Genomic DNA, 19,220 nt, shown 5'->3' on the forward strand with positions numbered 1-19,220 from the left:
TATTTTGTTCTAATTTAAATCAATCTTAAATTGCGACAGTGCAAACCAATATCTAAAACAATAAAAACTCAGCCGTTATAGCAGATAAAATACAATGAATAAAACACTTATCAGTGATGCAAAAGAAACAAAACATGCAAAATAGTGGCTTTTCCTACAGTGTGTCTGTTTATTTTAGATATTTAAAACACTTAGTCAAAAGTTACCGGTGTGTGTATGAGTACGTTTTGAGTACAATCAACAATACCACGATGATAATAATAATGAAGTGAATTTTGAAGTGAATTATATTTATATAGCGCTTTTCTCAAGTGACTCAAAGCACTTTTACATAGTGACACCCAATATCTAAGTTACATTTAAACCAGTGTGGGTGGCACTGGGAGCAGGTGGGTAAAGTGCCTTGCCCAAGGACACAACGGCAGTGACTAGGATGGCACAAGCGGGAATCGAACCTGCAACCCTCAAGTTGCTGGCACGGCCACTCTACCAACCGAGCTATGCCGCCCATAATGATAACTGTGATGGCTTTGGGACTACATATGTAATTTTCATTTTGTTACAAACCATGTTTTCTATCCATAAATATACAAATACGTTTATATATATGGTTTTTTACAGTTCAAACATTATGTTTGTATATTGTACAAACACTGTTTTTACATGCTGTCTGTTTGTGCATTCATACCAACACTATACATTGGTACAAATATACAAACATTAAATATGTACTGCACATTACTCTTGGATTATTAGAATAAACAGTGTTTTACTGCCACCCGGTGGACAACAAGTAGCATTGCAGCAATGGTTTGAATAATACTCTGGTAAAGAGCAGTACATTGCAGCTCCTACCTTGAAAAAGAGCACCACCATTTGAAATTAATTAATTTTTTTTCTAAAAAAAAATATGTCGGGTGTTATTGTAGCATAGGCACACATTAAAAGCGTTACTAAAACGGCCTTCTTTCATCTCCGTAACATCGCTAAAATTCGCTCCATTCTGTCCACTAAAGACGCTGAGATCATTATCCATGCGTTTGTTACGTCTCGCCTCGACTACTGTAACGTATTATTTTCTGGTCTCCCCATGTCTAGCATTAAAAGATTACAGTTGGTACAAAATGCGGCTGCTCGACTTTTGACAAGAACAAGAAAGTTTGATCACATTACGCCTGTACTGGCTCACCTGCACTGGCTTCCTGTGCACTTAAGATGTGACTTTAAGGTTTTACTACTTACGTATAAAATACTACACGGTCTAGCTCCATCCTATCTTGCCGATTGTATTGTACCATATGTCCCGGCAAGAAATCTGCGTTCAAAGGACTCCGGCTTGTTAGTGATCCCCAAAGCCCCAAAAAAGTCTGCGGGCTATTGAGCGTTTTCAATTCGGGCTCCAGTACTCTGGAATGCCCTCCCGGTAACAGTTCGAGATGCTACCTCAGTAGAAGCATTTAAGTCTCACCTTAAAACTCATCTGTATATTCTAGCCTTTAAATAGACCTTCTTTTTAGACCAGTTGATCTGCCGCTTCTTTGCTGTTTTCTCCTATGTCCCCCCCCCCCCTTGTGGAGGGGGTCCGATCCGATCCGGTGGCCATGTACTGCTTGCCTGTGTATCGGCTGGGGACATCTCTGCGCTGCTGATCCGCCTCCGCTTGGGATGGTTTCCTGCTGGCTCCGCTGTGAACAGGACTCTCGCTGCTGTGTCTTGGATCCTCTTTGGACTGGACTCTCGCGACTGTGTTGTATCCATTGTGGATTGAACTTTCACAGTATCATGTTAGACCCGCTCGACATCCATTGCTTTCCTCCTCTCTAAGGTTCTCATAGTCATCATTGTCACCGATGTCCCACTGGGTGTGAGTTTTCCTTGCCCTTATGTGGGCCTACCGAGGATGTCGTGGTGGTCTGTGCAGCCCTTTGAGACACTAGTGATTTAGGGCTATATAAGTAAACATTGATTGATTGATTGATTTTCAGGGAGACTTTAACTGGGAGTGGCCTTCAATCCTAACATGCAGGCATGATCATAGAGCTTTTGTCAAACTCACCCTGAAGGCGTCCTGACATCCAGGGTCTGGATACATTTTACACTTCCTTCAAGTCAGCTGGGACGATGCTTCAAAGTCTTTCAGCCATTTGTGTGCCTCATCTTTGGAGGTCACGCCTCATTTGGGCCCTAAATCAACCCTCTCCACTCTGCTCATAGCTGCGTAGCAAGTGTTCGTAGACCTCAGGTAGAAGTTTCTGGCAGAAAAAAAGAAAGAAATCTTAGTGAATGTCTAACGTTAGATGATTTATATCAGGGGTCCCCAAACTTTTTAACTCGGGGGCCACATTGGGCTAAAAAAACATTTGGTTGGTGTCCTTGTATTTCTACCCTTCTTGAGAAAAGTACCGTCCATATGAGGAGGTGTGAACAAGTGAGGACATAAATCATGATTTTAATAAGGACAAACCTTTGCATCTAACAGAGAATGTCTCATTTGCACCCCTGGTGGTGAGATCTATCAAAAGGAAGGTGGTCCCAATAAGGAGGGATTTTTCAAATTGACTGTGTTTCGGTTTTAAAAGCGCTCTCTCTCTGGTCAACATATGAAATAACAAGTGTGTGTAAGGAATTGAAATGCGTCCCCTTTGGCCAAAATTAATTAAAAAAATAAAATGTGTAAATCAATACATATTGAAATGACTTGAAGTAAAGAATGAAGATTTTAAATCAATTAAAAAGCAAAATGATAATAATAAAATTAATGTGTCGACTTTTTTCTTATATAATTGGGAACAATTTCTCATGTTCTTTCTTTTTCTGTGGTATTTATTTTTTTACGTGAAATTATTACTTTTTAATGCAAAATGGTGTCATTTGTCATGTAAAATTATGACTTTTATCACATCATTGCCGATTGTTTTGTTCTTTTTGTAAAATAGTGAAATTTTTTGAGTAAAATTATGACCATTGTCATAATTTTGCCGAGTAAAATTCAGATCATTATAATATTGCCAATATTTTAAGTTTTCTTATAAAATTGTGACTTTTGGTTTAAGGACAGTGATGTTTATATTGTACAGCTAGTTTATTGTGAGGGTTTGGCTACTTTTACTACTTTAGCCCTGTAAGAGATTACATTTGCTTACACACCTCTTTTGACACTATTTGTTTCAAGATATGAGTGGTCTATGGGCAAAGTATCATACTTTAGGTTACGAGCAGAAGTTGAGCCCCCTTGCCACTAGTTGGCGTAATCAAGGTCACCGGGAACCCCATAAAATCATGCCTCAGCTCAGGGGTCGGGAACCTTTTTGGCTGAGAGAGCCAAAAAGCCAAATATTTTATAATATATTTCCCTAAGAGCCATATAATATTTTTTTTAACACTGAACACAACTAAACACGTGCATTTTTAAGTAAGACCAATATTTCTAGAGTATAATAGGTGTCTTATTTTTTGTAATAACATTGTTATTCTGAAGCTAACTGTGGAGGGGGCGTGGCCTGCGGGCCTGCAGCGACAGGTGCGTAGTAGGCCCACCTGGGCCTTGTTATCTAATCACCTGTCGCTCTGTTATAAGCAGCAGCCAGGAGGAGAGACGGGGTTGGGGCTGGAAATACTATTGCTGGAAACTTATTGAAAAATAAAACAATATTGTAACCCTGAAACAGGCTCTCATGTCGGTGCTTGGGGGTCTGAAGAACACAAGCCCCACACTAACCAATAATAAATAAATAACTTCTTACCATTAACGCAACTTCTTGAACAGGTGCGGTAGAAAATGGATGGATGGATTAAAAATGCATGAGAATGTTTTATTATTTGAACATTATTTTTAACACTGTGATTACAAGTGGAATTATTCATTACTTATCGTGTTAAGCAACGTCAGCTCAGATTTATCAGAGAGCCAGATGCAGTCATCAAAAGAGCCACATCTGGCTCTAGAGCCATAGGTTCCCTACCCCTGCCTTAGCTAATGGGTGCCTTTAAAAAAATGATTTGAACTTTAATTTAAAACGCTTTCTACCTCTAACAACCGAAAGGCTGTGAAAACTACGATGCTAGGCTACAAAATTGGATTATTTACGGAATTTGTGTGAGCATATATATACATATACACACATATACATACATTTATATACATATATATATATATATATACATATATACGTATATGTGTATATATATACATATATGTGTGTGTGTATATATATATATATATATACACATATATACATATATGTGTATATATATATATATACACACACACACATATATATACATTTATATACATATATATATATACATATATACATATATCTGTATATATATATATATGTGTGTGTGTATATATATATATATATATATATATATATATATATATATATATATATATATATATATATATACATATATACATATATGTGTACATACATATACATATATATATATATATATACACACACACACATATATATACATTTATTTACATATATATATATATATATATATATATATATATATATATATATATATATATATATACATATATATATATATATACATATATACATATTTGTGTATATACATATATATATATATACATATATATATATACATATGTGTACACACACACATATACATACATATATATATATATATATATATACACATTTATATACATATATATATATATATATAAATATATATATACATATATGTGTATGTACATATATATATATATATATATATATATATATACACATATATACATATATGTGTGTACACACACACATACATATATATATATATATATATATATATATATATTATATATATATATATATATGTGTATATATATATACACATATATACATATATGTGTGTGTACACACATATGTATATATACATATGTGTATGTATGTGTATATATATATAAATATATATAAAATAGGAGCGCAAGACAATAAGTAAAACACTACACACGCAAAAAAGTGAAAATAAGTCAGGGTGTGATGTGACAGGTGGTGACAGTACATATACTTTGAGACAAAAGCTATAGTCATGCATGCTTGCTTATGCTTTAAAGTCATATCCAACAATTACAACAACAACTTTTGACTGTCAATATCGGGGTCTGAGTTTAATTGTTTAATGTTTTCTGCTGGTGGTGTGCAACATATTTTTTTTAATGCAAGAAATGTGCCTTGGCTCCAAAACTGCATTACAGCATGCAGTTATTCCCATTTAACAGTATTAATATCATGGAAAACAAGTCTAACCTACCATGAAAAGTGTATTTTCAGCATCGCTGCTTCCTGCGTGTACAATTAGGCACGATGACGCCCGGCGAGTGCAAAGTTGTCAACTGGTCATCACATGTTTGTCCTCAGCATGCTTCTTTCTCCCAGCAGGTGTCATAATGAAGAAGACAGCCATGCATTTCCCCTCGGCGACCGGTGGGAGCAGAAGTGGCGCACTGCAAGAGAAATCAGCGAGAGCAGCCAAAAGAAGAAGAAAGGACTTTGCAGTGACCAATCAAAATTAGCTTTGGGGAGCGCGGGGCGTGGTCATCCCTGCTCTGTACTGGCAAAGAACATGTCCTAAACATGGAGCGCTACTGCCTAATGGCGCTAACGGGACGCGGGGCCGCCATCTTGGAGTGGTGATCCGCTCCCCTCATTGCATTTAATTTGGCAGGAGGAATGAACTGTCTGAGCATTTAATTCATCTTACCTCACTGAATACCACTCATTTTCACACCCTTCTTCGTCACAAGTGTAGCTATGATAAAGGACACATGTTTTTAAATGTTTTATTATTCATAGTTTGCTTAACAGTAATAGAATATTCTTTAATGCTATAAGTCAGTGGTTGTCAACCTTTTTTCAGTGATGCACCCCCTGTGAAGAAATTTTTGATTCAAGTACCCCCTAATCAGAGCAAAGCATTTTTGGTTGAAAAAAAGAGATAAAGTAAAATACAGCACTATGTCATCAGTTTCTGATTCATTAAATTGTATAACAGTGTAAACTATTGCTCATTTGTAGTGGTCTTTCTTGAACTATTTGAAACTAGTTGAAAAATAAACAAGTGATTCAATTATAAATAAAGATTTCTATACATAGAAGTAATCATCAACTTAAAGTGCCCTCTTTGGGGATTGTAATAGAGATCCATCTGGATTCATCAATTTCATTTTAAACATTTCTTCACAAAAAAACAAATATTAAACATCAATATTTATGGAACATATCCACAAAAAAATCCAACTGTCAACACTGAATATTGCATTGTTGCATTTCTTTTCAGTTTATGAACTTACATTCATATTGTGTTCAAGTTTTATTCAATAAATATATTTATAAAGGATTTTTGAATTGTTGCTATTTTTAGAATATTCTTAGAAAATCTCACGTACCCCTTGGCATACCTTCAAGTACCCCCAGGGGTACGCGTGCCCCCATTTGAGAACCACTGCTATAAGTGACCATGACGTCCGAGATAAAAACTGGGAATATAATCCCAGAGAAGGGGGAAACAACCTGTCAGCTATGTTAAAGTTCAAGAAACAAGATGATTAGGTTATATATACATGCGTATATGGGGTTGTAAACTCATCAGGAGTGTCAAACTTATTTTAGATGGGGGGCCACATGGAGAAATATCCACTCCCAAGTGGAGCCGAACTGGTAAAATGACAGCACAATAACTTCTAAATAAAGACAATTTAAGATTGTTTTCTTTGTTTAAAACTAGAACAAGCACATTCTGAAAATGTACAAATAATAATGTTTGGTTTCCTTTACAATTACATGTTGCAGTTAATCGTATATATACTTTGTCGTTATTTATATTTTCTGAATAGATTGTCATAGTGTTCACCAGTCAACTCATTTGTGTTCATTTTCAATCTATTAACATAAAATAAAATATCAAAATTAAATTACAGGATGATATTTATGTAGTTTGATCATTTCCCTCGACTGATGTACTAACGTAGTTTATTTCGTTCATATGTAGCAGCATCTACAAAGATACAAATTGTTATTGCGACATCTAGTGGACACATTTAGAACAGAAGTTTCATTCAAAAATTTCAGGTTAATTTTTATACAAACAAACTCATCCCGCGGGCTGAATAAAACCAGTTCGCAGCCCTGATCTGTACATTTGACACCCCTGTCTTAAATGTAGGCATTAATTGATTAATGTGGACCCCGACTTAAACAACTTGCAAAACTTATTGGGGGTGTTACCATTTAGTGGTCAATTGTACGGAATATGTACTGTACTGTGCTATCTACTAATAAAAGTATCAATCAATCACAACATTGATGCAGGAAGTGTTGAGAGTAGCTGACCAAAAAGGGAATCTTCCTGATCCTTGGGAAAAAAAAAAAAAACACAGCACTCTATTAATGATTGCACATTTACTGTTCAGAGCCACAGGTAGTACTTCAGGGTCAGAGGTCATTCTGAAAATAGAACTCACATTTTGTAAGGCGCACCTGAACAAAACACAAAAAAGGCATCTGAATAATTAGGACTGTAACGCAATAAATTCATCAAAAACACAAATAACTATTTGTCATTGGCAAAGACGTCAACTTAAATATTTCACAACATTACACAAGCACCGCTGGTGATTTTCATAATATATTCCATCTGCTCTTGTAAAAAAATAGGTTTTGTTTTGAAAGTATTCACACTTTGTACAAGATTTAAAGACTTATATGAGATGTGGCCCTGGAAACAAAAAGACTCTTGAATATGCAGCTGCATTAACCAAAACAAACGGGCATCAAAACATCTCTCGTCCCTCTGCCCACTTCAGCAAACATAATACTGCTCTTCACGGAGAGTGCAACACTCGCCTCCAAACACTTTGGCCGAGCGACTACAAACCAACAGGCGGCACGCCGGCGTGTGTCCACCTGTCATACATTCACGGAGGGGGGAGAGGATTCTCCGAGCCACGCCGACGTGGTCAGGCGAGAAACTTCTTCTTGGTGGTGGAGCCGCTCTTGGTGGCCGTGTCGGCATGAGACTGGTACCCGATGACCACTTTGGGCGGAATGCCTAACCTCTCTTTGTACACGCGGCTGGAAAGAAACCCACGTCAGAAATATTTGGTCAAAAGGTATCAAACTCAGACCCAACATGTATTTGTCATTTTATATGGCCAACAAACGCCCAGAAATAATATGCGTTCACACACACTGCAAAAAATGAAATCTAATTAAGATGAAATCTCTCAAATGAGGGTGATATTTGCTTATTTTCTGTCTGGTAAGATAATTCTTCTCACTAAGCAGATTTTATGTTAGAGTCTTTTACTTGTTTTAAGGGTTTTGCTCCTAAATGATCTCAGTAAGCTACTACAGCTTGTTTCCGACATTTTATGACCTATTTTGAGTAAAATATGCTTAAAACTATTTTTGTCCAAGCTTCCAAAACACACCCAGCAATGGTGCACAGGAAGGCGGGGAAGAAGAGGGGGAAAAGGCAGCCAAAATGTTCATAAGTCCCAATTGTGTCCAAAATACCTCCCCGGGGTTCCAGTCCCACGAGTCCCGCCGCCGGCCACACAAGTCCCGGGATAGAAAAAATGTCCAAAACGCACCCAGCAAAGTCCCACGGGAAGTAGGGGGGAAAAGTGAGAAAAGTCGGCAAGAAATTATCAAAATACCTACCCAGGTTTGAGTCCCACCCGAGTTCGAGTTTGAGTTCACACTCGAACCCGGTTGGGATTTTTGAACATTTCACAAACTTTTATCCCCACCTTCCCATAGGACTTTGCTGGGCGCGTTTTGGACATTCTGGGAATCCCGGCCGGCGGCGGAACTAGTGGGACTTGAACCTGTGTAGGTATTTTGAACATTTTCGGGACTTTTGCTGACTTTTCCAACTTTCATCCCCCCTCCCAATGGGACTCGGCTGGGTGTGTTATGGACATTTTGGGCATCCTGGGACTTGCGCAGCCATACATAAGATTTTATGTTTGAGTGTTTTACTTGTTTTAAGTGTTTAGGTCCTAAATGATCTCAGTATGATATTACAGCTTGTTGCTGAGATGTGATGACCTATATTGAGTAAAACATGCTTGAAACTAGAATATCAAGTGTTGCAAAGCTGTGTCATCAACACTCACAAGTATAAAACTACTTTTTAAAGTAAGAATTTCTTATTTCAAGAATGTAAAACAAAATCATGACTTTGACACAATTGTGTCTCATAATTAAAACAGATGACAGCCAAATAGACTTTGCCGTTTCATTTTCAATGAAACAATAGAAAATAGGTACTCGTATAGAAGTACACTTGTTATTAGTGAGAATATACTTATTTTAAGGTATTTTTGGGTTCATTGAAGTTAGCTAATTTTACTTGTTTTGGAAAGTCTTGACAAGCCAAATTTTCTTGTTCTATTGGCAGATAATTTTGCTTAGTTCAAATAAAATACCCCTTATTTTTGTATTTTTTTTCTTGTTTTTGAACACTGACTTTTTCTAGTGCAGTACTTTATCTTTTCTTGCTGAATATTTTTGTGTGTTTCCAGTTTGACAGAAAAAATGCATCTACTGCATGCAGTTGCATATTTTTGAAGCTTTAAAATCATCCAACAGTAGAAAAGGGATGCATATGGCCCCAGTCCTGGGTGGACCTTGCATTGGGTTTATCATTTTGCATTACAGTCTGCTGAAAATTATGGAAAGCACCAAGGGTGTCAAAAAAAAAAAAGGATTTTCAAATGAACCCTGGTTATTTGTAACGATTCTTAATTGATTTAAAAAAAATAATAATAATCTATTTAAAACAATCTAATAATGCAACAAAATCATCATACAGTAGGAAAAGGATGCATATGGCTCCATTCCTGGGTGGATCTTGCATGGGGGTTTATCATTTTGCTGTGCAGTCTTCTGAAAATTATAGAAAGTGCTAGTGGTGGCAAAAAAAAACCCAAGGATTTTCAAATTAATCTTGATTATATTTGGGGCGATTCTTAATTGATTTAAAAAAAAAAAAAAAACGTTTCATGTGTCAGGTAATCCGCACAAATGGGGCCGTACGAATCAACTTCCTGATGCACATTGATTTACAAAATGCAAGTGGACCCCTGCCTGGTTGCCTGGATTTCGAACTACCTCACCGACAGGCCACAGTACGTCCGACTGAAGGACATCACGTCTGACACTGATCAGCAGCACCGCAGCACCGCAGGGAACGGTGCTGGCCCCTCTTCTCTTCACCCTGTACACCGCTGACTTCTGCTACAACTCAGAGCTGTGTCACATCCACAAGTACGCGGATGACACAGCCATCGTCGGGTGCATCAGGGACGGCAGAGAGGAGGAGTTTCGGAACCTGGTGAGGGACTTTGTTGTCTGGTGCCACACGAACCTCTTGCAGCTCAATCCGTCAAAGACCAAGGAGCTGGTCATTGACTTTGGGAGGTCGAGTCCACGGTCACAAGCTATTGTGATCGAGGGAGTTGAGGTACAGACCGTGGACTCATTCAAGTACCTCGAGGTTTGGGTGGACAATAAGCTGGACTGGACTGTTAACACGGACCACCAGTACAAGAAAGGACAGAGCAGGCTGTACTTCCTCAGGAGACTGCACTCCTTCAACATTTGTAGAAAACTCCTGTGGATGTCCTACCAGTCTGTGGTTGCCAGTGTTCTGTTCTACATGGTAGTGTGCTGGGGGGGCAGTACATCTAAGAAGGACAGCTCCAGACTTGAGAAACTAATCAGGCGGGCCGGTTCTACAATGGGAATGAAACTGGACTCACTGGTGACGGTGGCAGAGAAGAGGACTGTGGACAAACTAGTGAGCATCCTGGATGATGCCAGTCACCCTCTGCATAGTGTTATCAGTAGCCAGAGGAGCCTGTTCAGTGCTAGACTGCTTCATCCCAAGTGCAGGACTAATAGCCTCAAGAACTCCTTTGTCCCACACGCCATTAGACTGTACAACTCCTCTCTGGGACGGGGGACAGGGGGTATTAGGATGACAGGGGATGCAAAACATTAACAGTGCAATACATTTTCATAACATGGTCACTACTGCCTACTTTGTCTTGTTATATTCTTATTTTACTGTTATATTGTTATTCCCATTGTTTTTATTCTTTTTGTAATATTTCTCTATTTTGTTTCCTTTTAAACCCCCATTATTTACTTTTTACTTTTCCTGAAGGAACTCTCCTGAAGGAATAAATAAAGTACTATCTATATCTATCCATCTATTTGTTACAATAAAAAGAAATACTTCTATAACTGCTTGACTTATGTTTCAATGAAAGGTATCCATCAAAGTGTACAGTATAGAAATGACCATAGATTTAATGATAATTAAACAAACATAAACATACAAAAACAGATTTAAGAACACTTTTTACCCGAGAGCAATAGTGTCGCTGAACACAAGACAAGAATGACTGTGCATGTGAGCTGTGAACTTGGTATTTTTATGTATTTATCTATGTTCTTATATTTTTACGTGTTATGAATCTGCACTAAATTAGTTTAGCTTACAATTTTGTTGTACAATGTACAATGACAGAAAAGTTATACTCTATTCTAATAAAAGAAACGGGCAGCTCAATAGCCAGATTTTTACTGTTAAAAAAACAGTGGTGGCAGTTTTTTCATTTCCAGAAAATACACAATTGTAGATTTTACGGTATAAAATTGGCAGCTGAGTTGACAGAAATTTAGTGTGGTACCATTTTTTAATTTATATGCTGTCAAAAACAGTTCACAGTAAAAAAAAAAAAATGTTTAACAGTAAAATTGTACATTTTTTACCATGCATGTAAAAGACATATAATAATCAAATTGTGTCATAATATCATGAGGTATATTTCTACATTACTCACCAAAACTGTGACATGGGCCTCGATAGAAATGAGTGTGACACCCCTGGTCTCTGTGCTCACCCTATGTGCGTGATTGCCTCCTTGTTCTCATAGTTTGTGGTCCAGATCGCGATCTTGTCTCCTTTAGCACGGACGTTGATGACTGCGCCGCACACGTCGTCGCTGTGGTCGTCGAAAGCTTCGCCCACTAGACACAGGAGCTGCGAGGAGGACGGAAGCACGACGTGACGTGACGGCAGGACCCTGCGGCTATCGCCATATCAAAACCTACCGTCTCTAACCAGAAGCGGTCCAGGTCTGACTTGCGCTGCTGCTTGGACAGCGTGATCAGCCAGCGGCCGCCTCGCCGGTTCCGCTCGTCCTCCCACATGGGCTCGATGTCATCCTGTGGACCAAGGAACGCAAACACTTAAGCCGCTCTGCCAACACGACAGGAGCAAAAGGTACAATAACACCGCCATGTGCAATAATAATAATAATCCATCCTTTTTCTACACTGCAAAAACTAAACTCTGAGTAAGACTAGATATATCACAAATAAAAGTGATATTTGCTAATTTTCTGTTTGATAAGATAATTCTTCTCACTCAGCAGATTTTATGTCACAGTGTTTTACTTGTTTTAAGGGTTTTGGTCCTAAATGATCTCAGTAAGATATTACAGCTTGTAGCTGAGATTTGATGACCTATATTGAGTAAAACATGCTTGAAACTAGAATATCAAGTGTTGCAAAGCTGTGTCATCAACACTCACAGGTATAAAACTACTTTTTTAAAGTCATATTTTTGATATTTCAAACATGAAAAAAAAATCATGACTTTGACACGATTATGTCTCATAATTTAAACAGATGACAGCCAAATAGACTTTGCTGTTTTATTTTCAATTAAACAATAGAAAATACTTACACATATAGTAGTACACTTATTATTTGTCAAAATATACTTTTTTTAAGGTATTTTTGGGTTCATTGAGGTTAGCTAATTTTACTTGTATTGGAAAGTCTTGAAAAGCCAAAATGTCTTGTTCCATTGGCAGATAATTTTGCTTAGTTCAAATAAAATACCTCAAATGTTTGTATTTTTTATTCTTGTTTTTGAACACTGACTTTTTGCAGTGTACCGTTTATTCCCTTCGGGGTCGCTGGAACCTATCTCAGCTACAATCGGGCGGAAGGTGGCGTGAACCCTGGACAAGTCGCCACCTCATCGCAGGGCCAACACAGATAGACAACACTCACATTCACACACTAGGGACCATTTAGTGTTGCCAATCAACCTATCCCCAGGTGCATGTCTTTGGAGGTGGGAATTGGGTATTGTGAAAGTCCACACCATAGTGGATCTAACATTATAGTGTGACTCTCTTTGGGGCGGTATAGCTCGGTTGGTAGAGCGGCCGTGCCAGCGACTTGAGGGTTGCAGGTTTGATCCCCGCTTCAGCCATCCTAGTCACTGCCGTTGTGTCCTTGGGCAAGACACTACACCCACCTGCTCCCAGTGCCACCCACACTGGTTTAAATGTAAAAATTAGATATTGGGTTTCACTTTGTAAAGCGCTTTGAGTCACTAGAGAAAAAGCGCTATATAAATATAATTAACTTCACTTCACATAGTGGATCTAACATAATATTGAGAGAGTCCAGTCCATAGTGGATTCAACATAATAGTGAGAGTCCAGTCCATAGTGGATCTAACATAATAGTGAGAGTCCAATCCATAGTGGATCTAACATAATATTGAGAGAGTCCAGTCCATAGTGGATTCAACATAATAGTGAGAGTCCAGTCCATAGTGGATCTAACATAATAGTGAGAGTCCAATCCATAGTGGATCTAACATAATAGTGAGAGTCCAGTCCATAGTGGATCTAACATGATAGTGTGAGAGTCCAGTCCATAGTGGATCTAACATAATAGTGTGAGAGTCCAGTCCATAGTGGATCTAACATAATAGTGTGAGAGTCCAGTCCATAGTGGATCTAACATAATAGTGTGAGAGTCCAGTCCATAGTGGATCTAACATAATAGTGTGAGAGTCCAGTCCATAGTGGATCTAACATAATAGTGAGAGGCCAGTCCATAGTGGATCTAACATAATAGTATGAGAGTCCAGTCCATAGTGGATCTAACATAATAGTGTGAGAGTCCAGTCCATAGTGGATCTAACATAATAGTGTGAGAGTCCAGTCCATAGTGGATCTAACATAATAGTGTGAGAGTCCAGTCCATAGTGGATCTAACATAATAGTGTGAGAGTCCAGTCCATAGTGGATCTAACATAATAGTGTGAGAGTCCAGTCCATAGTGGATCTAACATAATAGTGTGAGAGTCCAGTCCATAGTGGATCTAACATAATAGTGAGAGTCCAGTCCATAGTGGATCTAACATAATAGTGTGAGAGTCCAGTCCATAGTGGATCTAACATAATAGTGAGAGTCCAGTCCATAGTGGATCTAACATAATAGTGTGAGAGTCCAGTCCATAGTGGATCTAACCATATCAAACAAGCCTTTAACAAAGTGATCACTGCAAGCTCGTGCGTGCTACTTTTCTCGTCTTTTTTCGAAAACTCTTTCACCCTTCTTAGTCAAATCTCGAGGAACTCGGAAGAAACATGCTTTTGGCGATGTGAACGGTTCCGACAGCCAAAACGCAAGCATAAGGCATTTTTGGGGGTTAAATGACGCCTAGAACGCTGTGGGCCTCGCATAGTTGACACACCGGATGTGAGGTCAGTTAAGAAAAGTAAGTTTTGCATAATAAGGCCCATTTAAAGCTGAAGGATTGGGACAAGCTTATTTTTGGGAGAGGAGTGTGTTTTTACCTTAAACAGCGAATAGTCACATCCCGATGTCAAGTTACTTGACAGCTGGATATGGTTATACAACCTGGGAAGGGGAGGATGATATTGGTTATATATTTGGCATAGCAGCTTGGGAATATAGCCTCTCTTACGCCCAGAAGTCCTCCACGCTGTCAAATTTAGAAATGAGACCAAGGTTTGCTTGCCACGTTTTGCTCTTGTCATTCTTGAAAAACCAAAGAGCCCATCTGCACCATGAAGAAACAAATACATAAAGAAAAGACAGACCTGACAGAAGCCTGGTTTGCATTCTACCTGTTCTGCAATGGATGCTTGACGTAGGACTCTGGACTAGCAACATTTTCAACAGTTTTCTCATTTGTTTCATTTGTTTCTTCCTCCGACTCTGCAGTGACTGAAGTGATCTCCTAAAAAAAGCACAATCGTAATTTAAAGAATTAATTAATACACTTGTGAGTACAATCCCAGAACAAGCTACGGACATTGAAACCTGGCTACAAGCGTCAAAGGAGAACTGCACTTTTTGGGGGGAATCATTCACAATCCCAATGTCAGACAAAAAGTAATATATTTGTATTTTATTTATGCATTCTAAATAGTTAAATGCTGTAAGTATGAGGCGGCTAACAATGCAGCCAATACTGTTTTGCACATAAAGCCCTCAAAAAAAAACATCCAACAACCGCCAACAATACTCCATGTATATTTTGGGACCTGGATATTAACCAAATACCGTATTTTCCAGACTATCAGGCGCACTTATTTATTTTTTTTCCCTCAAAACTCGACAGTGCACCTTATAACTCGGTGCGCCTAATGCAAAAAAGTTTTGTTGAGCTCACCCACCTTAAGCTATTTTATTTGGTACGTGGTGCAATGATAAGTGTGACCAGTAGATAGCAGTCAAACATAAGAAATAAGTGAAGCCTGCACTATGTGTCTCAAGTAAACGCCAACATTTTATATGTTTTATTTAAAGTATAGAACATTACATACGGTGCTCAAAAATCTATCAAAATGTTTTAGTACGACGTTGATAAGCCATGAAGCCACACTGCTTGATGGATTGTCGGCGCATTAATCAGTATTATTATGGTGTGTGTATAAAGTAAGACATAATCTGGTGTTTTGTTTCGCAATAAAATGCAAAAGCAACTTTTCTTACCTTTTGGTACCTGCTGATCTGTAATTGGGATCTGCATAAATCCTGAAAAACTGTGCAAGTCCGCCTTTGTAGTCCATACAGACACCGTAGTCGATAAGCTTCTTCACTATCTTCTTGTTATATGACATTCATCCTCCACTGTTGCCATTTCTATTATAAGGTAGTGTAAAGTTTTTACTTATATCTGTCAGTAAACTCCCCATGAAAGTGCTAAAACATACCGGTGTAGTGAGTTTACATTATTCACCCAAGGAACTTAAGTTATGAGAGAGTTCCGGTCGGACGCTTTTTCATGGGACACATTTCCAGTGTTGTTTTCGGATGAGGAGATGCTGCTCCATTATTGATTGATGTAAAGTCTGAATGTCATTAAAACAGTTAGCGCCATCTTTTGACCCCTTCTTCCACTCCCGTCCTTGCACGCTACACTGCTACAACAAAGATGACGGAGAGAAGACGCTGCCGAAGGTGAGCCACGTAAATAAGACCGTCTACAAAACGTGTCATCATACTAACCGTTTTCAACAGGATACTTCGCGCGAAATTTAAAATTGCAATTTAGTAAACGGCCGTATTGGCATGTGTTGCAATGTTAAGATTTCATCATTGATATATACACTATCATACTGCGTGGTCGTTAGTAGTGGGTTTCAGTAGGCCTTTAAATATTACTTGTTACTCCATTACATATATACTCACAGCATGTATATAAAAAACGTTAACGGATGGTGTTTGGATGCGTTTAGCGCAGGGGTGCCCATTACGTCGATCGCGAGCTACCAGTCGACCGCGGGGGGTGTGTCAGTCGATCTCCAGCCAGGCTTTTTTTTAAAATAGACCTAAAAATTAGTGATCATCAATCTTCACCAAAACGTCACTTAAATGACATTCACGGTACAGGAGGGTCTTGTGAGATGACGCTGGCTGCTGCAAGATCATTATTATTAAAATATGACCGAAAGGAAGGCGAGAAACACTTTTTATTTCAACAGATTCTCGCGCCGTACCTTCCGTCAAAACTCTAAAGGCCGACTGCACATTTCCAATCTTCACAATAAAAGCCCTGCTTCATGCTGCCTGCGCTAACTAAATACAGAGTCTCGGAAAACTGGCGTGCACAAGCGATCCCTCAGAAAGCTGGCGTGCACATCACTTGTGCACGCCAGCTTTCCGAGACTCTTATTTTGTTTGCGCAGGCAGCATGAAGCAGGGCTTTTATTGTGAAGATAGTAAATGTGCAGTCGGCCTTTAGAGTTTTGACGGAAGGGACGGCGCGAAAGTCTCTTGAAATAAAAAGTGTTCTCGCCTTCCTCTCTGTCATTTTTTCATAATAATGAACTGGCAGCAGCCAGCGTCATCTCACAAGACCCTCGGGTGCCGTGAATGTCAATCAAGCAAACTACGGAATTTGCCGCCAATGTTTTTCTTGTAAAGTGTATGGAAGCTGGATGAATTAGATGCCAAAAACCAACCACTTTCATGTGGTATTGTACAGAAAGGACAACCTTTTTTCTCCTCCATTTGAAAATGTGGGCGTTATCATCATTACTGTCTGACTCCAATCAATGCAAGTCATCAGAATCAGGTAATTAACCAACTTATATTCTTGTCTTTGTGAAAGAAAGACATCTATATGTGTTACACATGCTTGTATTATCATTAAACACATTTAACTTTTTTACAAAAATGTCTCTTTCATAAATAAATAAATATAAATTATATATATAAATGAGGTAGATCCCCTCAAGTTGGTCAATTGAAAAGTAGCTCGCCTGCAGAAAAAGTGTGGGCACCCCTGATTTAGCGCGTTGAATAGGCGTAATAGAGAGACTCCTATTGGTTCCATTTTTGGTTGACTTTTGCTAGAGTTTATTTACGACTTAGAATGCAACGTGCACTTGTTTTACATGGGTTTGGTGTAGAATATACACAATTCCAAAAAAGTGCAGTTCCACTTTTACAACCCCGTCCTGATAATGGCATCTTACCCGACCACTTGTTCGCCTACTATAAAGGAATATGTGACATTTAAAAGGGAACACACTATCGAGAAAAGCTGCTGCCCTGACGATGATGACGTCACACCATACGACAGTTTGAGCAAGAACTGAGATTATGTTCCCTTCGGCGAAATTTGCGAGGCGACAATTCGTTCGGCACCAACCCCATGACAGCCGTACGGAGGACACCAACCCACGGCGGTTGAGCCACCGACGTTTTGCGGTAAACTCACCGGAAAGGCAGTCGCCATCTTGTGAGAGCTTCCTGGTTTGTTGTTTTGGCGCCTGCTCAAATAGCTGATTGGACCAGCTGGTGCATCAAATTGCGCATGCGCAGTCCTGGCGCTACCTAATAAAGGTAATGTGTATAAATATAATATATTAATATACAGATTAACAGTTTAATTGCATGTAAAAAAAAAAAAAAAAAAACTTTTTTTTTTTTTTTTAAATAACTCAAATGTACTGTAAATTCAATTACGAAGCATGGAACGAAATTTGACTTCATACCACTTTTTTCATGCATATCAGTCTACAATTTTATATCAGTTTAGTCCAGGGGTCACCAGCGTGGTGCCCGCTGGCCTGTTCTAAAAATAGCTCAAATAGCAGCACTTACCAGTGAGCTGCGTCTATTTTTTAAATTGTATGTATTTACTAGCAAGCTGGTCTCGCTTTGCTCGACATTTTTAATTCTAAGAGAGACAAAATTCAAATAGAATTTGAAAATCCAAGAAAATATTTTAAAGACTTGGTCTTCACTTGTTTAAATAAATTCATTTTCTTTTTACTTTGCTTCTTATAACTTTCAAAAAGACAATTTTAGAGAAAAAATACAACCTTAACAATGATTTTAGGATTTTTAAACACATACATATTTACCTTTTAAATTCCTTCCTCTTCTTTCCTGACAATTTAAATCAAAGTTCAAATACTTTTTTTTTTTATTGTAAAGAATAATAAATACATTTTAATTTAATTCTTCATTTTAGCTTCTGTTTTTTCGACGATGAATATTTGTGAAATATTTCTTCAAACTAATTATGATTAAAATTCCCCAAAATTATTTTGGCAAATCTAGAAAATCTTTAGAATCAAATTTGAATCTTATTTCAAAGTCTTTTGAATTTCTTTTAACATTTTTGTTCTGGAAAATCTAGAAGAAATAATGATTTGTCTTTGTTAGAAATATAGCTTGGTCCAATTTGTTATATATTCTAACAAAGTGCAGACTGGATTTTAACCTATTTGAAACATGTCATCAAAATTCTAAAATTAATCTTAATCAGGAAAAATTACTAATGATGTTGCATACATTATTTTTTCTATTTTTTCAAAA

At 38.0% G+C, this 19,220-nt stretch overlaps 1 protein-coding gene across 2 annotated transcripts; it reads right to left on the reverse strand.

The window, feature by feature from the left end:
- Positions 1–7,418: 7,418 nt before the first annotated feature.
- On the reverse strand, positions 7,419–18,230 carry eif4ea (eukaryotic translation initiation factor 4ea). Of its 2 annotated transcripts, XM_061891720.1 has the most exons (7): positions 18,115–18,230; positions 15,011–15,123; positions 14,848–14,943; positions 14,717–14,780; positions 12,162–12,275; positions 11,951–12,090; positions 7,419–8,105 (listed from the first exon to the last, which is right to left on the reverse strand). In XM_061891720.1, exons 1-7 carry the CDS (start codon positions 18,130–18,132, stop codon positions 7,991–7,993), a joined length of 660 nt encoding a protein of 219 aa, XP_061747704.1. In that variant the 5' UTR covers positions 18,133–18,230; the 3' UTR covers positions 7,419–7,990. The 2 variants fall into 2 exon arrangements, with proteins under 2 accessions (XP_061747704.1, XP_061747705.1); XM_061891721.1 differs by lacking the exon at positions 14,848–14,943.
- Positions 18,231–19,220: the final 990 nt, after the last annotated feature.

This window comes from Nerophis ophidion, linkage group LG29, assembly GCF_033978795.1.
Source record: "Nerophis ophidion isolate RoL-2023_Sa linkage group LG29, RoL_Noph_v1.0, whole genome shotgun sequence".
In the NCBI taxonomy this organism is placed as follows: Eukaryota; Metazoa; Chordata; class Actinopteri; order Syngnathiformes; family Syngnathidae; genus Nerophis; species Nerophis ophidion.